The 22818-nt window shown below is 45.7% G+C and overlaps 2 protein-coding genes across 6 annotated transcripts in view; one reads left to right on the forward strand and one right to left on the reverse strand.

Annotated features, from left to right (window-relative positions):
* Positions 1–1008: 1008 nt before the first annotated feature.
* Positions 1009–20741, reverse strand: LOC139264380 (TSC22 domain family protein 1-like). 4 transcript variants are annotated; one of them, XR_011593335.1, is made up of 2 exons: positions 20491–20741; positions 1009–3776 (listed from the first exon to the last, which is right to left on the reverse strand). XR_011593335.1 is itself a non-coding variant. In XM_070880737.1 (2 exons), the coding sequence occupies exon 2, from the start codon at positions 12840–12842 to the stop codon at positions 11559–11561; it is 1284 nt and encodes a 427-aa protein (XP_070736838.1). In that variant the 5' UTR covers positions 12843–13018; positions 20491–20741; the 3' UTR covers positions 11142–11558. The 4 variants fall into 4 exon arrangements, 2 of the variants coding, with proteins under 2 accessions (XP_070736838.1, XP_070736839.1); XM_070880737.1 differs by lacking the exon at positions 1009–3776 and adding an exon at positions 11142–13018; XM_070880738.1 differs by lacking the exons at positions 1009–3776; positions 20491–20741 and adding exons at positions 11142–13018; positions 13130–13510.
* Positions 20742–20943: 202 nt separating this feature from the next.
* tmem14ca (transmembrane protein 14Ca) overlaps positions 20944–22818 on the forward strand; it is a 52016-nt gene continuing 50141 nt past the window's right edge. Inside the window, exon 1 of one of the 2 annotated variants that reach the window (XM_070879895.1) lies at positions 20944–21052. In XM_070879895.1, coding sequence (XP_070735996.1) covers positions 20977–21052 — 76 coding nt within the window. In that variant the 5' untranslated portion in view covers positions 20944–20976. The other variant, XM_070879894.1, reaches the window with a different exon arrangement.

Consider the following 22818-nt stretch of genomic DNA (forward strand, 5'->3'; position numbering starts at 1 on the left):
TGGTCACCTAGTTGCATCTCTAAGTTTCAAGGCTAAAAAAGCGTGGCTATTTTTCTAGTCCTATTATTTCTTTAAGCATAGCAAAAACAGAATTTAACCCTTCCCTTTTCCATAAGCCATAGATTCATAGATTCTTTCTTCCACACCAACTCTGCCCTCATATCTTTGTAGTCTCCTTTATTTAAGCTTAGGACCCTGGTTTGAGAACCAACTTTCTCACCCTCTAACTGAATTTGAAATTCAACCATATTATGGTCACTCATTCCTAGAGGATCTTTTACGACAAGATCATTTATTTTGCTTTGCTTTGTCCAATCAATATGAAGGTTAAAATCACCCATGATTATTTCCGTTCCTTAATTACAAGTCTCCATTATTTCTTGATTTATACTCCATCCAACAGTATAGCTACTGTTAGGGGGCCGAGAGACTATGCCCACTAGCGACTTTTTCCCTTTATTCTTCCTTATCTCCAAACTAATTCAACGTCTTGGTTCTCTGAGCCAATATTGTTTCTCACTGATCCCATCCTTCAATGACAGTGGTACCCCACCTCTTTTTCCTTTCTGTCTGTCCTTCCGAATTGTCAAATGCCCCTGAATATTTAATTCCCAGTCCTGGTCACCTTGCAACCACGTCTCTGTAATGGCTATCAGATCACACCCATTTGTATCTATTTGTGCCGTCAACTCATCTATTTTGTTACGAATGCTACGTTCATTTAGACGTGCATTTAAATTTGTTTTTTCCCTTTTTTCCTGCTTGTTTCCTCTGTCCTTCAAACTCGCTTTCTATACTTTTGCTTTCTAATTCCAGCTTTACTCCCCTCCCTACTGAATCTATTCTCAGGTTCCTATCCCCCTGCCAAGCTAGTTTAAACCCTCCCCAAGAGCACTAATAAACATCCCTGTGAGGATATTGGTCCCGGCTCTGTCGAGGTGCAACCCATCCGACCCGTACAGGTTCCACCTCCCCCAGAAGCAGTCCCAATGCCTCAGGAATCTAAAGCCCTCCCTCCTGCACCATCTCTCCAGCCATGCATTCATCTGCTCTATCCTCCTATTTCTGTACCCATTAGCTCGTGGCACCGGGAGTAATTCGGAGATTACTACCTTTGAGGTCCTGCTTTTTAATCTCTCTCCTAGCTCCCTAAACTCTGCCTGCAGGAACTCATCCCTCTTTCTACCTATGTCATTGGTCCCGATATGGACCACGACCTCTGACTGTTCACCCTCTCCCCCCAGAATGCCCTGCAGCCACTCAGTGACATCCTTGACCCTGGCACCAGGGAGGCAACATACCATCCTGGAGTCACGTCTACAGCCACAGAAATGCTTGTCTGCTCCCCTGACTATTGAATCCCCTACCACTATAGCTCTTCCTTTCTTCTTCCTCCCCCCTGTACAGCTGAGCCACCCGTGGTGCCGTGGTCTTGGCTCTGGCTGCATTGCCCAGAGGCACCGTCGCCCCCACCGTACTCAGACTTCATGTCAGTCTTGCAGTATCAGGGTTTTAAACTACAGAAGTAAGCCAAGAAAATGATTTTCTTTACTACTTCTCAGTCTTAATCGCTAACAGCCCCTGGTTATCCTGCATGACCTTATCTAAGGTTCTCATCTGATTAGCATCACATACCTTTCTCGAAATATTTGGTTCTTTAGCCTGTTTAGCGATTACCACACATCATGATACAATGTATTAAGATTTTGTCTGTGTATTGAAAGCTATAGAGTATCATATTATCAAGAAATTATGGACTTAAAAGATCCCCAGCTCTCTTTTTACCCTTAATCATAAGAACATAAGAAATATGAGCCTGCTCCGCCATTCAATAAGATCGTGGCAGATCTGATCATGGACTCAGCTCCACTTCCTCGCCCTTATCCCCTTATCGTTTAAGAAACTGTCGATTTCTGACTTAAATTTATTTAATGACCCAGCTTCCACAGCTCTCTGAAGCAGCGAATTCCGCAGATTTGAGAGAAGAAATTTCTCCGCATCTCAGTTTTAAATGGGTGGCCCCTTATTCTAAGATCATGCCCTCTAGTTCTAGTCTCCCAATCAGTGGAAACATCCTCGCTGCATCCACCTTGTCAAGCCTCCTCATAATCTTATACGTTTCGATAAGATCATCTCTCATTCTGCTGAATTCCAATGAGTAGAGGCCCAACCTACTCAAACTTTCCTCGTCAGTCAACCCCCTCATCTCCAGAATCAACCTAGTGAACCTTCTCTGAACTGCCTACAAAGCAAATATATCTTTTCGTAAATATGGAAACCAAAACTGCATGTAGTATTCCAGGTGTGGCCTCACCAATACCTTATTTAATTGTAGCAAGACGTCCCTGCTTTTATACTCCATCCCCTTTGCAATAAAGGCCGATACCATTAGCCTTCCTGATCACTTGCTGTACCTGCATGCTATCCTTTTGTGTTTCATGCACAAGTACTCCCAGGTCCCGCTGTACTGCGGCACTTAAATCTTTCTCCATTTAAATAATAACTTGCTCTTCGATTTTTTCTGCCAAAGTGCATGACCTCACACTTTCCAACATTATACCAAATTTTTGCCCACTCACTTAGCCTGTCTATGTCCTTTTGCAGATTTTTTGCGTCCTCCTCACACATTGCTTTTCCTCCCATCTTTTTGTATCATCAGTAAACTTGACTACGTTACACTCAGTCCCTTCTTCCAAGTCGGTAATATAGATTGTAAATAGTTAGGGTCCCAGCACTGATCCCTGCGGCACCCCACTAGTTACTGGTTGCCAACCAGAGAATGAACCATTTATCCCTACTCTCTGTTTTCTGTTCGTTAGCCAATCCATTATCCATACTAATATATTACCCCCAACCCCATGAACTTTTATCTTGTGCAATAACCTTTTATGTGGCACCTTGTCAAATGCCTTCTGCAAGTCCAAATACACCACCTCCATTGGTTCCCCTTTGTAAATAACTTGTATCAAAGACCTTAGGGGGGAGTGATGTTATGTATGTAAACATTATAACTGTGTAAGACTTGCTACGAGAGGGCGTGCCAGTTGGAGACCCAAGGGTTACCTGCACACCTCATGCAAGCGAGTATAAAAGGTTGTCTGCCATGCTGCTTTGGCACTCTGGAGTTTTGTTAAAGAGACTAAGATTACATCAGTTTAAGCTCACAGTACTCAGTCTTGTGGAGTTATTCTAAACATAACTAGCTTCATCCTCTTCTTTCGTCAAACCAGATGCAAAGTACTCACCAGTACCTCAGTCATGCACTCTACCGCTATAAGATTTCCTAATTTGTCACTGATTGGCTACACCATTCCTTAAACTATCCTTTTACTTTTCATATAGTTATAAAAGATTTTTGGGTTATCTGCTAGTCTTTTCTCATGCTCTCTTTCTGCCCTTCTGATATGTTTTTTCAATTTGCCCCTACACTTGTCTCTGGTATCCTAGCAACAAAGAGACTGGGAGCACCGCAAGCAGCAGGGGAGGCAATACGAGGAGATGGAGATGCTCCAGCAGGCGGAGGAGAGGCGCCTGGCCGAGTGGGAGCAGGTAAGCACAGTGGGTGAGTGTGTGCTTTTAAATCTTGTGTTCCGAGGTGTGGGGAAAGGGTCAGGGGAATGGGTAGCACCTGTGACACCCTCTTCATCTCTGTGTCGCCTCTCAGCTTCCTTTTGTACTTCGTTCCCATTCTCCCAATGCCACGCATTTTCCAATCCCGCAGTCACCATGGCTACTATTCCGGTCCAATGAGGAAGGAGGAAAATCTGGATCTGGTTCTGGGAAATGAAGTGGGAAAAGTAGAGCAAGTGTCAGTAGGGGAACATTTAGGGAACAGTGATCACAACATCATAATGTTTAGAATAGCTATGGAAAAGTACAGGGAACAATTTAGAGTAAAAATACTTAATTGGAGCAAGGTCATTTTCGAGGGTTGCGTAAATAGGAATTGGTACCCAAGAGGTGGTGCTGGGCTGCCTGCCATTGTTGGGCCGACAATTAAAATAAAATGGCGGTCGCGGCAGTGCGCCCTCCACTTTAAGGACGAACGCACTGCCCAGCCACAAGAAGCTTCCCGCTGGGGAAAGCTGTCAGGGGCACCGAGCGGCAATTTCCTGCAGGGTAGTTCCCCACGCGGAACGGAAAGGGGGTCACCGCCAGTCGGTAAGCGGTCACTGCGTACCCGAAGGGGCGGGAATATGGCCCGGGTGGTCCCATACACCTCTCCAAAAATAGAGGGCAATTTAGAAAATGTCGGCCCCTCCGCACCAACCGAGATTGCCTTCCACCTCTTCGAGGCGGTAACAGCTCTTTTTAAAAAAAGGGGCAATTTCGACCTCAGAGAGTAAGATGAAGCAGAAAATCAGAGCATATAACAGATGTCAGCTTGAGAATACAAGTGAGAACCAGGCTAAATATAGAAAGTTCAGAGGGGAAGTGAAAAGGGAAATATGAGAGGAGTAAAGAGAGAATAGGAGAATAAATTGGCAGCTAACATAAAAAGGAATTAAAAAGTCTTCTATAAGTATATAAATAGTAAACGGGTAATAAGAGGAGGGGTGGGGCCGATTAGGGACCAAAATGGAGACCAACACATGGAGGCAGAGGGCATGGCTGAAGTACTAAATCAGTACAGGTTGGACCTCTCCACCTGACTGGTGCTGGACCAGAGAATTTTCCGTACCACAGGAGGTCATGCCGACCCTAGCGTTGTCAGCGGTACTCTAGACTTACCGGGTACTGCTGACAACGCTGCTGGCAACGACCCGGCCGCACTGCGCAGAAGCCTACTGCGCAGCATTTCTCAGGACCAGCTTCGGCGCCCTAGTCAGCCTCTACACTCCTCGCTCCCTCTCTGCACTGACCCGACCAAGGAAGGAGCACTGGAAGCAGCAGGGAGAAGAGGTGCAGCCAGCCCCAGGACACAGCGTGCCGACCCGACCTCAGAGGGAACATCGAAGGCAGCGGGGAGAAGAGGAGCAGCCAGCCCCGGGACACAGCGCAGGTCGTGACCCCCCACTGGGAATGATGCCAGACCAGGGATGTTGCCGGACCAAAGAGTCCTGGACTAGAGAGGTACAACCTATACTTTGCATCTGTCTTCACCAAGGAAGAAGATGCTACCAAAGTCATAATGAAAGAGGAGGTGGTTGAGATATGGATGGGATAAAAATTAATAAAGACAAGGTATTAGAAAGGCTGTCTGTACTTAAAGTTGATAAGGCACCCGGACAAGATGGCATGCATCCGAGGATACTGAGGGAAGTAAAGGTGGAAATTGCAGAGGTACTGGCCATAATATTCCATACTCCTTGGATACGGGGTGGGTGGTGTCAGAGGACTGGAGAATTGCAAATGTTGTTCAAAAAGGGGTGTAAGGATAAACCCAGCAACTAAAGGCCAGTCAGTTTAACCTCAATAGTGGGGAAGCTTTTAGAAATGATAATCCAGGACAAAATTAACAGTCACTTGGACAAGTGTGGATTACTTAAGGAAAGCCAGCACCGATTTGTTAAAGGCAAATCATGTTTAACTAATGTCATATAATAGAAATGTTACAGCATGGAAGGCGGCCGTTTGGTCCATCGAGCCCATGCTGGCTCTCTGCAAGAGCAGCTCAGCTAGTCCCACTCCCCTGCCCTTTCCCTGTAGCTCTGCAATTTCCCCCCCCATGACCCCTTGACTATGCTGATCCTCCTGACCCTCTCTCCCCTAATGCCCCCTTGACCATGCTGACCCACTCCCCTCTAATGCCCTCTTGACCATGTTGTCCCTCTTTTCCCTAATGTGACCCCTTGACCATGCTGTCCCTCGCTCACTTAATATGACCCATGCTGACCCTCTCTCCCCCTAGATAGAGAAGGTGTAAAATGGGAGGAGGGGTAGCGGTATTGAGAATGGATACAGAAGGATTGTAAATGTGGCAGAGGGATGGAGATAGGGAATCATGGGAAAATAGCTAAAGAAATGTCAAGATGCAGACATTGCAGAATCGACAGAAAAAAAGGGGGTTACTGAGAGTTGAGGTTAAACACGGGTCACGGGAAAGAACAAGCAATCACAGATAGGAGAAGGTAACGTAATGGTTTTCACTAATAAGGAGGGAAGAATAACGTAATGCTTTTTACTGATAAGAGGGAAATAGGTTTTACTGATAAAGAAGAAGAATTTAATGAGGCTATAAACAAGCTGACCTCGGGGCCAGCTCTAATTAGGAGACCTCCTCGCCTGCCATTGAACATACTCGGTGGGGGGGGGGGGGGAGGAAGAAAGGGAGTGGACAGACCAAGTGCTAATCAAATGTGTTATGTTTTGAAAATGTATAACTACTGTGCTTTTCGCGCTGTAAAGGGGCTTGTCCAGAGGAAGGTAAACAGGCTCTGATTGAGAGTGTTCCTTTGTCTTGACAAGTCCCGGCCAGAGAATCTTCAATAAAGGTCTTTTACAGAAAAGGCAAGAAGGTGTTCGCGTCAGTGTATTCGCTGCAACAGATTGAGGGAAAAAGAATCTAAATTAACATTTGGTATCAGAAGTGGGATCTCAACGGACGACTGCCGAAAGCTTGCGAATTAAGAGCCGAACTAGCCTCGGACGAGACGGGAGGAAAATGGCCACAGGAGTGAGTACTTTTTAAATACCACTTCGGTTCCCTCCTGTCCCAAAAGTCTGAAGAAAGTTTTGCCATTCGCTGGTTCTCAGATAGTGTCCGAACGAGATCCAGGTCAATCTGGCGAATACCTTTTAACTTAGGAAATAAGTGTCCAAGTCAGGTACGACGTCGACCTTGTATTTCACTTGGCCTGTCTAGGCGCTGATTGGACTTAAATAGACTATCGCGGGGCGACGCAAATAGGAACACCGCGGGGCGACGCAGAAAAGGGAAATTGCGTAAAACTAAATCGTGGGGTGACGCGAGGAATTGTGTAAAACTAAATCGTGGGGCGACGCGAGGAATTGTGTAAAACTAAATCACGGGGCAACGCGAGGAATTGTGTAAGGATAAAAGGAATTGTGTAAGGATAAAATATTTCTTTACCGTGGGGCGACGCGGGAATGGGCAATCATGGATCCAAAAATAGAGCCGGCCAAAGAAAAAAATTAATTAATCAGATTTGTTGAATGAAGAGACTTTTGTGAATGTCTGTCGTTGAGTGAGAGTCCATGTGTGATTTTTTGACTGCGGAATGAATTTTTATGTTTTCATGGTTTTAAAAGCCTGTTTGAAAGAGTGGAGCAGCTGTTTGTTTATTTTAGCTCCACCCACTTCTCCAAACAGAGTGAAAGTTTTTTCAACCTTTTGTAGTGTTGTTCTGTATGTGGGAAGTTTTAAGACATTTTAAGTTAGAAACACAGGTGTGGATTTATTCGGATGATAAGTTACGGAGCTAGGAAATGCACAAAGGATTGATTACATTGGGTTGAAAGACATAAATTTAGTCTTGGAATGAGATAAAGAATGCCTTTTAAAAAAAGCTTCTAGCTCAAAAAAAAGTTTTAAATAAAGATTGAAATTACAAAATTTGAATTGGGATTTTGAGATATTAAGAGAAGGCACAGCAAAATACTGAGGTGGATTCAAACTAAAAAAAAAATTATTAAATTGAATCTGATCTCTTAAAGAAAAAAGGAGGAAATAAAACTAAAAGGTTTGCAAACAATCTAGAAATACCTTCACAAGAAAAAGATGAAGACGCCACTTTGAAAGTAAACAAATGATTTTAAATTAACAAATTTACAGAGGCACGAGCCCTCCGTGAAAAATACAAAACCTAATTTGAAGAAAGGTGATCTGGAAAAAAGACGTAACTCACTAATTAGGTGCTATAAAAAAGGGGTGTTTGCGATGGAAAAAGACATAACTTACTAAATACTAGTTGATATCGGCTGTGAAAAAGATACTGGTTTAATTGAAAAAAAAAGAATTTGAAGTAGTAAAAGACACTCTCCATTGATAATGATTTTAAATTACGAGAACGTTTCACTGCAGTTTGAAAGATTTCCAAAATGGACATTGTTTATCAAGAAAAGTCCCGAACAGTCTGAACAAGCAGGAGGGTTTTGAAAATAACGAGGAGAAAAGATCTAAGCTATGCGAACTCAGCACAGAAAGAACTGGGAATTAGAGAATCTTACTAAATTTTAAAATTCTTATAGAAAATGGAACTGGTACGGATGTTTAGATTTTGTGCTGAGAGAAATAAAACACAAGATTTGCCCAGTGAACGGGACCGTAAAATAAAACGAAATGTTAGAATGTACACAGCGTGTGTGAAAATTGGATTTCAGTAAACAAAATAGCTATTAAAAATGTGTGGTCTCGTTTTAAATCAATCAAAAAAATCTTTGGCAATTAGAAGTTAAGAAAACATTGGAGTTTACTCTAAAATGCCGTCTTTCCTGATGAGAAGACTTTTATTATGACGGCTTTACTAATGATTTCTGCTGTTTTAACGGATTCCTAATTTCTAAGCAAGTTTTGAAGGCACAAAGACTTAAAATTAATTTTTTTTCGGATGATTACATGAAGTCACGTAATGACATCAGGCTTTCTTACAAACCTGTAAAGGAGTTAACCCTTTCCATTGTCAGCTGTTTTATACTGGACATTATTAATTTGGATTTCTTAATAGAATAAAAAAGACTCACCTAACAGAGGAAATGGTGCGATAGTCAGAATAAAAATAAAAACAGAACTAGCCTATGTAATAATACTTGCCTGATACAAATAAAAGAAAGATACTCAAACAAAACAAATTCAAGAGTTAAAAGCTAAGATAAATAAGCTGGAAGAGATTTTTTTAAAACGGGGCCAGACGGATAGTGCAGTGCACAGCCATAGCACCATCACCTATGGCAATAGAGCCAATGTACCCCACGGTGGGTAAGTTTAGTCTACAAACCCAACCTAACCTTACCTCCGATTTCACAGAGTGACCGCAACATGCATGGATAAAAGATGAGTAGACCAGAACCTAACACCTGGTGACGACCAGGCTATCTGTTTAAAATTTGCAGGTAAAACACTCACCGAGATGGGACCGCAGCGGCTACTTCGACTCTGGAGACTCAGGATACTGGGAACCTTGAGGCCCACGCAGGCACTGGATAATACAGATGGACTACGAGAGATATAGCACACACAGGAAAGACAACTACATGAACTAGCTTTGTTTAATTTGACTGCCGAAATATGCATCCCAGCAGCCAAGGACTGGAGCAAGGACAGAACTTATTTTAATGCATGGCTATGTATAGTGTATTAAGTAAGGTTGTAATGCAGCAGGCTGCCGATGCCATGGGCGCCAGTAGATTCCAAGGACAGGAGCAAGTTCATAGGACCAAAAGGGGAAGGGCGCAGAAATCCAACTGGATGGAATTTCAGTTCTAGAAGCTGCAAACAAGCAGCCAAACCCACCCCGCAAGAAACAGAAGGGTGGGAACAGAACGGAGCAAAAATGGGGTGGGACCCCAGGATGTTTAGGAAAACTGGACAGTGGGATAAAATAAAGACCAAGGGAGTTCTCTGGAATATAAGATGTATGTCCTGAAGCGTGACACGGTTATAACACGGAGAAGCCGGTATTGATCATGCAAAGCGCAAACAAGAAGGAATACAACCTAAAAAGGGGAGCTAGTAATAAAAGAATCTAAAGAAAGGATATAATTTGGGGTGCGTCAGCGACTACTTATCCTAAACCTAATGGATATAATTTTTCCTAGCTTCTGTGGGAATTAAACTATAAGTCTATACCAGAACCTGACAACGGATCCTTGAAGGCCCGGAACCCACTACCCTGAGATTTAGGGCCCAAGTTTCCACATGATTTGCGCCTGATTTTTAGGAGCAACTGGTGGAGAACGGACTATCTTAGAAATCGCAATTCTCCACATTTTTTTTTCTGCAGTTCTAGTCAGGTAGAACAGTTCTACTTTAGAACAGAATTTTTTCTTCAAAAGGGGCGTGTCCGGCCACTGACGCCTGATTTCAAAGTTTCCACAGTGAAAACGTACTCCAAACTAACTTAGAATGGAGCAAGTGAAGATTTTTGTAGAACTGAAAAAACCTGTTCTACACATTAAAAAATCAGGCGCAGGTTACAAATTAGGCGTCCAGAACGAGGTTGCGGGGAGGGGGGGGGGGGGAAGTCATTAAATTCGACAATAAGTCCTTATTTATACTTATACAAATATTATACAAATAAATCCAACCTGAATAAACATTTATAAGCAAAGAAAAGATTAAATAAACCATCTTCCTACTTGTGTGAAAGTGCTTCAGTCAGCTCAGCGATATTCCCGCGAACGGGAGGGAGGGGCAGGCAGGCAGGCAGTAACGAGGCAGCAAGCAGCCTTCCACTTGAGGTGGAAGCCTTAGTCAGCTCAGCGATGTTCCCGCGAACGGGAGGGAGGGAGGGAGGGGAGGGGCAGGCAGTAACGAGGCAGCAAGCAGCCTTCCACTTGAGGTGGAAGCCTTAGTCAGCTCAGCGATGTTCCCGCGAACGGGAGGGAGGGAGGGGAGGGGCAGGCAGTAACGAGGCAGCAAGCAGCCTTCCACTTGAGGTGGAAGCCTTAGTCAGCTCAGCGATGTTCCCGCGAACAGGAGGGAGGGGCTGGCAGGCAGCCAAAGATACAGCAGCAGGCTTCGAGCTGTGAGGGGGACTGAGGCCATTTGGACAGGAAGAGGCAGCCACATCGACAGTTTTATATTTACATTTGCAGAATGGGTGCTGCATTGTCAACACCACATATTATGCAATGGTTCGCCATCAATTCACTGCATAGGAGAGAATTGATTAGAGCGAACCGCAACAGGAACGTCGTAGCCCGTAGGTTGATGGGCAGGAGACCTTACCCACGTCGACAATATCGAACCAGGCGCTCGTACCTGGACATGAGCGAGGCTGATTGTGTGAAAAGGCTGCGTTTTCGCAGAGAAGTTGTCACTGAGTTGTGTTAATGGAACATGAAACAGTTTTAATGAAAAAATATTTTATTGAAAAGTTAACGTCACTCTAATAAAATATTTGTTGTATCAAACTATACTTTTTAATATGACTCTTGAAGATCACTTAAAAACTTTAAGATCACTTATAAACTTGTAAAGTTACAAAACACTTTCTATGTGAAAAATGTTACACTCTAAGATCACTTAAACTTCAAGATCACTTTTTAGATGCAAAATTAAATAATTTACAGAATGTGCGAGCATTTACACTATAAGATCACTTGAAAATCCTGAGATCACTTATAAGTTGTAAAGTTACAAAACTTACAAAACAATTTCAATTTGAAAAATCTTACACTCTGAAGAACACTTTTAAACTTCAGGATCACTTTTTAGGTGCAAAGAAGGAGGCAAAAAAAATACAAAAAATGTGAGAGCATTTACACTATAAGATCACTTAAAAACCATAAGATCCTTATAAGTTGTAACGTAACAAAACTTACAAAACAATTTCAATTTGAAAAACGCTACTACAGCTACATCAAGAACAAGAACAAAAGCAGCAAAGAAAGGCTGCAACCATGTCTCATCCATATCTCAGTGAACATTCACTTCCTCATGGGGGTGTCATTTGATTGGCTGGGCTGTGTGCCCTTATTGCAGCAGCTACCTCAACCAGGCCCTCCCTGACGGCCTGTGCCGACACTTGCATGCCCTCCCTGATGGCCTGTGCCGACACTTGCATGCCCTCCCTGACGGCCTGTGCCGACACTTGCATGCCCTCCCTGACGGCCTGTGCCGTCGATTGCACTCCCTCGGACATTCCCTCCCTAAGTTCCCGTGTCATTACTGCTATTTCTCCCGTCAGGACCGTCAACTCTTCACCTACTGCATTGATGCCACCGATGAGTGATCGGGTAAGCTCATTGGTCTCCATACCCAATGCCACAACCTGAGCCGCATCTGTTGCACGCTGCATCTCAGGAGAGCGTGTCTCCAATCTCCTTCTCTGCCTGCGTCTGCCTCGTGGCACCACTACACTGGGAGGCGCGGGCACGGACGGTGGGATGCTCGGTGTTGCAAGCAGCACCACTGCACAGGGAGGCGCAGGCTGGGACTGTGGGACGCTCTGTGTTCCAGACAGCTGAACTGGAGGGAGAGGCTCGGGCTGGAATGGTGGGATGCTCTGTGTTCCAGACAGCTGAACTGGAGGGAGAGGCTCGGGCTGGAATGGTGGGACGCTCTGTGTTCCAGACAGCTGAACTGGAGGGAGAGGCTCGAGCTGGAATGGTGGGATGCTCTGTGTTGCAGACGGCAGCACTCGAGTGCGAGCCATGGGCTGGGATGTTAGACGAGTGGGTGTAAACTGCTCGATGATATCAGCAGCAACACTGGGACCCGAAGCGTCGGAATCGAAACCATAGTAGGTGGAACCAGAACCTATGCGAGAGGGAGGCGTAGGCTGGGACGGTAGTGCACTGACTGTAGAATGCTGCATTATACCAGCAGCACCAATGGGACCCGCAACATCGGAAGCGAAACCATGGATGGTGGGACCAAGACCTATGCTAGGGGTTGAAACTCTAATGCCCCTTGATGGGGGCTCATAAACATTAAATTGGAAGCTCTCCCCTGCAGACATTTCAGTCATCGCTGCCATCATCCAGTCTGGATCGTCCGCAGCTGGTTGTACTGGTCCTTGTTCTGTACCCTCAGGATCCTCAGGGTTGGTAGCAGCAGCATCGTCATCATCATCATCACCATCATCATCATCATGTTCTGCAAAATACTTCAGAACAGTCAAATGTTTAACAGCAAGGGAGGGGGCCTTGTGGGTGGCATGAGTACTCTCACACATAGCAGGCCAGGTAGCAGGTTGATTTAAAGGGCCACGATGCATTTTCAGGACTTACCCTCTTCCTCGCTTGCGGGCCCAGCTTGTGCTGTACCAATTGCTTTACTCCATGTCCGACTCATCATAGCAGCTACCCTTTGTTCCAAGGGTGTCAGTGGATGCAGATTGGGCACGCCTCCTCCTGTTCGAGTTGCTTCCCTTTTGTTGTGGGCCAATTTCTTCTGCAAAGAGTAAAATATAACTTTTTACAGAGTGTGTCAGTCTGCAAGGTGGGACATACAGATAGCCAGGTTACAATTACGATTAAATTAAAAATGGGAAATACTACTTACACTAACTACTTGACCAAGGTCGTGCCATTTCTTTTTACACTGACTTCCAGATCTCATGGTATGCATCACTGCGCAGTAATCTTCTGCAACTTGGTTCCAGCGTTTCTTCATTTCTTTTGGTGCCACTTTTATGCGACCTCTGTTGCTGGTATCTAGCTCCTGCCTTCTCTGCTCAATTACGTTGACTAATATCTCAACTTCCTCATGTGATAAATTATTTTTTCTTGGTAGACGTTGATCCATTGCAAAGTTGAATTGGTACTTTTTTTTCTCCAAACACAGTCCTTAATTTGCAGGCACAGGTACTGCAAGTTTAGCAGTGAAAAGCTGAACTCACTGATTTCAGCAGGTGATTTCTTCAGCAGTGCTGCTAAAAGCACTCCCTCACACACAGAAATATCAATAAAATTAAAATACAAGCCTTTGCAGGGGTCCAAGAACAAATCTTCGCGTTTTCTGCAGCACTTCTAAAAATTTTCGAGTGCCAATATTTTTTTCACACTGCGCGTGCGCGAACGCTCCAACGCGCACGCGTAGCATTGCCGGCAGGAAAAAAAACTAATTTAAATAGTACCCGCCCCCTCCCACTTACAAAATCGGCGCGAGTGTAGGCTTCGCCCCCCTAGGCGCCGCGCCAGGCAGACAAGGAGCTGCAGAACGCTCCAGAATCGCGATTTTTTTTTTAGCCGCCGTTTTAGGCACGAAAAACGGGCGCCCAGCTCGGAGGGGCGCCCGTTTTTTATCGTGTGGAAACTTGGGCCCTTAATGTCAGAAATGGAACAGGGCAAGGTCGAACAAAAAGGGGAATACTGGAAACACTAGGCGCAGGTTATGCGGCAGGGGTTACGACGATGAATTCCATAGGCCTGTATGCAATATACGACCGGGTTAACAACTTAATGGCGTAGTCTTGAGTGGTTTAGTGGGGAGGGACTTGGATAACCAAGCCCTACACGCGCGGTAGGGAGATGGCGCGGAAAGGGAACTGTTACAGGTGGCCCATACATTACAGAAACATGCCAAGACAATAAAATTGATCTACGCAATGGGGAAAGGTATAAGTAAACAATTACAGGCTGAGATAGTTTGCTCCGGGTATGGGGCCTGGATATTAAGCGAGGTATAACATAACTTGGAGCAACTCCAGAATGGAGACATACCAGATTGGATTCTGAACAGCATACTTAACAATTGGACTCTAGATAAAAAAATGAATAACACATGCGAGGTACGAAGGAATAGTCTCGCATGGGTGCCGAAATTCAGATGTATTACTGGGCGGGTGAATATGATCGGATTTATGTTGTCCATACCACAGTATGATGTAACAAAGGGAGACCCCTTATATCAGATCGATAATATTGGTGAAGTGAGAAACCAAACTCGGTTACGTTACCATCAGCCTGCCAGACGGGTGGTTAAAATTAACAATAGTACCAAAGGCATTGACATAACTGACTGCTATAAAATTAACCAAGTGGTTTTATGTCGAGGTACGCCACGAATGATGAATGATGATTGTAGATTCCACCAAACAAACGGATGCATGCTGAGTATTACTCCTCTCAAACACGATTCCGAAACAATCGCTGCTCCACAAGGGAATGGAGCACAGGAGCAGCCAACCCGACGATTAAGACCAGGGGAGGAGCCACTCCCTGTGTCATCACCAACCCTAACTTCTGTTTCAGGCCCATGGGAAAAATAGATGTAAATGGATACCACATATATCCCGAGACAACAGAAATCATCCACGGAACAATCACGGATACCCTCCGAGAAGGGTACGAAGAGGCGGTATGGGAACCGCAAGGCAAAGAGATACCGGAACTAAATGAGGAACAATTACGTTTGCTGCAAGGAATCCAGAATCAAAGACGACAGTATGTCCAGCTGATGTAAGAAATAAACAACTTACAGAGAGACACTAACGCGATGCTGGCTGATCAGCTCTGTTACTCAAAGCTGTGGGACATTGAACTTAATATTCAAATTCACCCATGGATAAGAATATCACATGTACTTGTAGTAATACAGGGCCTGGTTCTGATGGTCATGATGGGATTAACATGTGCACGAATTAAACAGGCCAAACGATAAGTCAGGGCACGCACTATGATTAAGGCCATAAGGGATGAAAATTTAAGCAGTCCTACAGGAAGGACTTACCTTATATAACTCTGTGGGAAGGTTTCAGGAGGTCTCGAAGCTTGGGAGATGGCCACCCAGGTGAACGTACCTATCTGGAACTTGCCTACAGGGAGATAGTTATTGGGAAATATGGCCAGCTTGGCGTATAGCTAAGGGCCAAAACGGGAGAATTGTAAGAGAAATTTGGCATTGGGGTACCAGCGGGACAAGGGTTAAAGTGCTGGTTCCTGCACTGGCCTATAAGGAGGTAAAAGGCTTCTCTTCGGCCTTGTACCAAGGCTCCAGAAGTTATCAATTCAATAATATTCCGACAGGATCCGATGTGAGAACCTAAACAGACATTGATAAGACCTTGCGAAGAGGCTCGAGGCGGACTCACAGACAACAAGGAGGATCAGGAAAGAGAGTGCGAACGGCTGAATGCGATACTCCTGGAATAGTCACCAGGGTTATCATGAAATGATAAAAGGGGGGAATGAGAATGGATACAGAAGGATTGTAAATGTGGCAGAGGGATGGAGATAGGGAATCATGGGAAAATAGCTAAAGAAATGTCAAGATGCAGACATTGCAGAATCGACAGGAAAAAAGGGGGTTACTGAGAGTTGAGGTTAAACACGGGTCACGGGAAAGAAAAAGCAATCACAGATAGGAGTAGGTAACGTAATGGTTTTCACTAATAAGGAGGGGAGAATAACGTAATGCTTTTTACTGATAAGAGGGATATAGGTTTTACTGATAAAGAAGAATAATTTAATGAGGCTATAAACAAGCTGACCTCGGGGCCAGCTCTAATTAGGAGACCTCCTCGCCTGCCATTGAACATACTCGGGGGGGGGGGGGGGCGGCGGGGAGTGGACAGACCAAGTGCTAATCAAATGTGTTATGTTTTGAAAATGTATAACTACTGTGCTTTTCGCGCTGTAAAGGGGCTTGTCCAGAGGGAGGTAAACAGGCTCTGATTGAGAGTGTTCCTTTGTCTTGACAAGTCCTGGCCGGAGAATCTTCAATAAAGGTCTTTTACAGAAAAGGCAAGAAGGTGTTCGCGTCAGTGTATTCGCTGAAACAGATTGAGGGAAAAAGAATCTAAATAGTATTGATTAAAGAAACTATTACAGCTGTGAGGAGGGATGATATGTAAGAGGGATCATCAAACGAGGCCATATGGGTTGAACTGAAAAACAAAAAAGGGGCGATCATGCTGCTAGGAGTGTACTTCAACCCCCAAACAATGAAAGGGAGATAGAAGAGCAAATATGAAGCTAAATTTCTGAGAAGTGCATAAACTATAGGGCAGTAATTAGGATTTCAACTATCCTAATATTAACCGGGATAAAATTAGTGTGAAGGGTACAGAGGGTGTAGAATTCCTAAAATACATTCAGGAGAACTTTTTTAGCCAGTATGTAGCAAGCCCAACAAGGGAGGGGGCATTTCTGGATTTAGTTTTAGGGAATGAAGATGGGCAGGTGGAAGTGGGAGAGCATGTAGTTGCTAGTGACCATAATTCAGTTAGATTTAAGGTAGCTATGGAAAAGGACAAGGATAGACCAGGAATAAAAGTTCTAAATTGGGGAAAAGCCAACTTTGCTAAGCTGAGAGGTGATTTGGCCATAGTGGATTGGAAACAGCTACTTGAAGGTAAATCTGTGTCAGAGCAGTGGGAGGCATTCAAGGAGGAGATCCAGAGGGTTCAGACCAAATATGTGCTCTTAAAGAAAAAGGGTGGGACTAACAAATCTAGAGCCCCCTGAATGTCTAGGGACATGCAGGGTAGGATAAAGAAAAAAAGGGAAGCTTATGACAGATAACGAAGGCTAAATACTGCAGAATCTCTGGAGGAGTATAGAAAGTGCAGGGGTGAAATTAAAAAGGATATTAGGAAAGCAAAGAGAGAACATGAAAAATTCTTGGCAAGTAAAATCAAGGAAAACCCAAAGATGTTTTATAAATATATTGAGAACAAGAGGATAGCTAAAGGGTAGGGCCTATTAGAGACCATGAGGGTAATCTGTGTGTGGAGGCGGGAGATGTGGATGTGGTTCTTAATGAATACTTTGCATCTATTTTCATAAAGAAGAGGGGCGATGCAGACACTGATATCGGGAGGGAGGGGGGGGGGGGGGGAGGTGAGTGTGAATTATTAGATGAAATAAGCATACTGAGAGAGGAGGTATTAAGGGGTTTAGCAGCTTTGAAAGTGGATAAGTGCCGAGGCCTGGATGAAATGTATCACAGGCTGTTAAGTGAAGCAAAAGAAGAAATAACAGAGGCTTTGACCATCATTTTCCAGTCCTCTCTGGCTTCAGGCATGGTGCCAGAGGGCTGGAAGACTGCTAATGTGGTACCTTTGTTTAAGAAGGGAGCAAGGGATAAACCGAGTAATTAAAGGCCCGTCAGCCTAACCTCAGTGGTGGGAAAATTATTGGAAAAAATTCTGAAGGACAGGATAAATCATCATTTAGAAAGACACGGATTAATCAAGGACAATCAGCACAGATTTGTTAAGGGACGGTCGTGTCTGACTAACTTGATTGAATTTTTTGAGGAGGTAACAAGGAGGGTCGATGAGGGTAGTGCATTTGGTGTAGTGTATATGGATTTCAGCAAGGCTTTTGATAAGGTCCCACATGGAAGACTGGTCACGAAAGTAAAAGCCCATTGGATCCAGAGCAAAGTGGCAAGTTGGATCCAAAATTGGCTCAAAGGCAGGAAACAGAGGGTAGTGGTTGATGGGTGTTTTTGTGACTGGAAGGCTGTTTGCACTGGCGTTCCGCAGGGCTCAGTACTAGGTCACTTGCTTTTTGTGGTATACCTCAATGATCTAAACTTGAATATAGGGGCATGATTAAGAAGTTTGCAGATGATACTAAAATCGGCTGTGTGGCTAATAATGAAGAATAAAGCTATAGACTGCAGGAAGATATCAATCAACTGGTCAGGTGGGCAGAACAGTGGCAAATGGAATTTAATCCGGAGAAGTGTGAAGTAATGCATTTAGGGAGGGCAAACAAGGAAAGGGAATATACATTAAATGGTAGGACACTGAGAAATGTAGAGGAACAAAGGGACTTTGGAGTGCAGGTCCACAGATCCCTAAAGGTAGCAGGCCCAGGTAGATAAGATGGTTAAGAAAGCATAGGGAATGCTTGCCTATATTAGCCGAGACGTAGAATACAAGAGCTGGGGGGTTTATGCTTGAACTGCATAAAACAGAAGTTAGGTCACAGCTGGAGTACTGCGTGCAGTTCTGGTCACCACATTACAGGAAGGATGTGATTGCACTGGAAAGGGTACAGAGGAGATTTACGAAGATATTGCTGGGATTGGAGAATCTTAGCAATGAGGACAGAGATAGGCTTGGTTTGTTTTCCTTGGAACAGAGGAGGCTGAGGGGAGACCTTATTGAGGTATATAAAATTATGTGGGGCCTGGATATGGTGGATAAAAAGGGCGTATTTCCCTTAGCAGAGGGGTCAACAACCAGGGGGGCATAAATTTAAAGTAATTGGCAGAAGGTTTAAGGGAAATTGAGGGGAAATTTCTTTACCCAGAGGGTTGTGGGGGTCTGGAACTCACTGCCTGAAAGAGTGGTAGAGGCAGAAGCACTCACCACATTTAAAAAGTACTTGGATGTGCACTTGAAGTGCTGTAACCTGCAGGGCTATGGACCTAGAGCTGGAAAGTGGAATTAGGCTGGATAGCCTCTTGTTGGCCAGCGCGGACACGATGGGCTGAAATGACCTCCTTCCGTGCTGTAAATTTCTATGATAATGCCCCCCTTGTTTATGCTGACCCTCTCTCCTCGTAATTTTGTTCAGGTCTATTTGGGAGGTTGCTTATCTTCCTGTTCTGATGAAGACATGGGGGGGGGGGGGGGGGGGGGGGGTGAATTGCGGTCAGAGGCTTCCTTCGTACAAACGCATCCGACCCGAATAAAATCTACGATTTTGATCACGAAGAAACGTAGGATTCTGGTCTAAGGCCTTCATTCGCTGCGCAGTGTACGGAAATCTGTCTTCCATGTAAGGACGTCTATGTTGCAATCACGTGGGCCTGGACCACCAATCACTAGGTAGTATTCTCATTGATTAAAAATGGGAACTCCGTTTGTACGAGTTCCTTGAGAATAATCCTTTAAAACACCGAAACACAGCACAATAAATAAAAAAAAACACCTCACATATTTAAGATTAATTGAAATTAAATGTAATTAAGTGTTTTAGAAAAAAAAGTATTTTTTGGAAAAATGTTTTGATGTGTTTTAATAGTTAAAATAAACTTACCTTAATGGACAAGGTTTTTAACATAAAAATGAATAATTAAATTTAATTTTTCTATGTTTTAAAAGTGTTACGCTGGTAAAAGTAAGCTATGCGCCTGCTTTTACCAGGCATAAAAGTTTGAAGGACATTCGCTGGGCATGAGTTGGGCAAATAAGAGGCTTTGCTGGACGACGGGAGGTCAGCATTTTGGGTCCAGCTTTGGTGCCTCGGGTCGGCCCGGAGGCGGCGGGGAGAGGAGGAGCGGCTGGGCTCAGGACGCAGCATGCCGGCCTCAGAGGGAGCCGTGTGCGGAACAGGAGGCCAAGGCTTTAGTGACTGGTACAGGGACAGAGGCCGAGCCTTGCTCGGGGAAGTGCCTTAACCTCCCCCCCGCCCATTTTGATGATCCGCGGCCGATTTACAAGCTTCCTTGGCCAGCCTCAGAGGGAGCACTGGAAACGGCGGGAAGAGGAGGAGCTGCCGGGTACCTTACCGAGTATTGCTGACAGTGCAACTGTCAATGACCCAGCTGCGTTCTGCGCATGCGCCCTCCGGGGCCGGGAATGATGCCAGACGAGGGAGGTTGCTGGATAAAAGAGTACCGGATAAGAGAGGTTCAACCTATAGAGTCTTCCTCTTGCACTGAAGGTTTCACTACATTAAAGGCGCTATATAAATATAAGTTGTTGTTGAACTGCTGCAGTCTGAGTGGTGAAGGCACTCCCTCAATGCTGTTAGGTAGGGAGTTCCAGAATTTTAATCTAGCGACAACGAAGGAACAGCGATATATTTCCAGGTCAGGATGATGTGTGACTTGAAAGTAGTGGTGCTCGCTACCCTTGTCCTTCTCGGCGATGGGGGTGAGTCACGGCTTTGGGGAAGGGACTCGGAGTGGATGTTTTTAAAGCTAGTTGGTTGGTCCTGCCGATTTTACCGATTTCTCACCTTTATCCTTTTGTTATTGTACTTCATATTTTGTGATCATTTGTTTCTTCTGTCACTGACTGTTTTCTTGTTGAGTATTGGCGAGTTCAGTTCTTCATATTTATTTCTCAATTTGCAGTTTAGATTATATCACCTGATTATTTTTGTGCCTCTGTGATTTTCCTGTATATTAGCCGTGTTTCTCTGCACCGACACACTGAAAGCTGTCCGACCTCGGCCTGACTCTGCCGCAGCTGCAGCCTGCCCCAGCCAGCCCCCCCCCAGCCAGCCGCAGCCAGCTCCAGCCAGCCCGCTCCCAGCCCGCGCCAGCCCCCAGCCAGCTCCAGCCCGCCCCAAGCCAGCCGCAGCCAGCTCCAGCCCGCCCCTCAAGCCCGCCGCAGCCCGCTCCAGCCCGCCCCTCAAGCCCGCCGCAGCCCGCCAGCTCCAGCCCGCGCTCGATCTCCGCTGGGGGGGGCAGTGCTGCGCAGGCGCGAGCGGCTCTGCAAAATGGCGGTTGACTGGCTTGGGTTCGGATATGCGACACTGGTGGCGTCAGGAGGAGTGTTGGGTTACATCAAGGCAGGTAAGAGAGTCAGGTGCCAATGGCCGAACATGGATCAGGGGCTTGGCGCGGAACGGATCTCGGGTGCTGCCCCAAAGATTACTCCCGAGTATGGGACCCCCGGGCCGGTGAGGTCTCTCTAGGTCAGGACATGCCTATCTTAATCTGTGTAGCTTGAGTTCTCTGTGTCCAGTCCCATGCATGCTTTGGCTGCCTCTTTATCCTGTCGCCGTGTATCCTTTTGCTTCTCCCCCTCTCGGGTACTCTGCCCTTCCAAATCCCCCCACCCTTCAGCACTCCTCCACCTTCATACTCTGCTGCCACTGTCCCAGGCTTGACCTGCTCTTGGATACATCTGCAGCATTCCTCTCTTGGACTCTTGACAACCTCTGAAGCGCCCAATGAGGCACACGTTGCTGCCTCCTTGCGAGCAGCAAACTCAACTGCCCCATTCTACTCCCTTTCTCGCCGACCTTCCAGCCTGCTAGTTGCTAATCTTGCGAACCCCCTTCCCATCTCGCTGTGATCTCCAGCACTGACCCTGTTGACTCTCAGCAGATCGGCTATCGTCGTCCCTCTCCACATCTCCCTCCAGAATGTCCATTCGCTTGTGAACATGACCTTTTGCCATCCATGTGGTAATTGTGGATGATTGCATTGACATCATGGCCTTGATGAAGGCCTGACTGAAATGTGCTGATATCATAAGAACTTAAGAATTAGGAACAGGAGTAGGCCATCTAGCCCCTCGAGCCTGCTCCGCCATTCAACAAGATCATGGCTGATCTGGCCGTGGACTCAGCTCCACTTACCCACCCGCTCCCCGTAACCCTTAATTCCCTTCTTGGTTAAAAATCTATCTATCTGTGATTTGAATACATTCAATGAGCCAGTCTCAACTGCTTCCCTGGGCAGAGAATTCCACAGATTCACAACCCTCTGGGAGAAGAAATTCCTTCTCAACTCTGTTTTAAATTAGCTCCCCCGTATTTTGAGGCTGTGCCCCTAGTTCTAGTCTCCCTGACCAGTGGAAACAACCTCTCTGTCTCTATCTTGTCTATCCTTTTCATTATTTTAAATGTTTCTATTAGATCACCCCTCATCCTTCTGAACTCCAACGAGTAAAGACACAGTCTACTCAATCTATCATCATAAGGTAACCCCCTCATCTCCAGAATCAGCCTAGTGAATCGTCTCTGTACCCCCTCCAAAGCTAGTACATCCTTCCTTAAGTAAGATGACCAAAACTGCACGCAGTACTCCAGGTGCGGCCTCACCAACACCCTGTTCAGTTGCAGCAGGACCTCCCTGCTTTTGTACTCCATCCCTCTCGCAATGAAGGCCAACATTCCATTCGCCTTCCTGATTACCTGCAGCACCTGCAAACTAACTTTTTGGGTCATGTCTGGAAGAGTCCGTGTTCCATGTTTTTATTGAGTGCACGAGGTTGCAGCCCCTGTTTTGTTATCTAAAGGGGCTGCTCCTGAAATTCTGGCTGCACTTCAGTCCCACACTCCTGATCTTTGGGCACCCTGTGCGGAGGGGAGCGGGTAGGTCCGAGGGCCTCCTCGTAGGACTGCTCCTGGGCACGGCCAAGGGTGCCATCAGCCGGTCCAGGCAGCGGGCGGTCGAGGGGGTCGTTCGGCCAGACTGCCTGCCTCTCTTCCGCGCATACATCCGGTCCAGGGTGTCCCTGGAGATGGAGCACGCGGTGTCCACCGGTACGCTTGCGGCCTTCCGCGAGAGGTGGGCACCGGAGGGACTGGAGTGCATCATCACGCCCGGCA

Source organism: Pristiophorus japonicus, chromosome 5, assembly GCF_044704955.1.
Source record: "Pristiophorus japonicus isolate sPriJap1 chromosome 5, sPriJap1.hap1, whole genome shotgun sequence".
In the NCBI taxonomy this organism is placed as follows: domain Eukaryota; kingdom Metazoa; phylum Chordata; class Chondrichthyes; family Pristiophoridae; genus Pristiophorus; species Pristiophorus japonicus.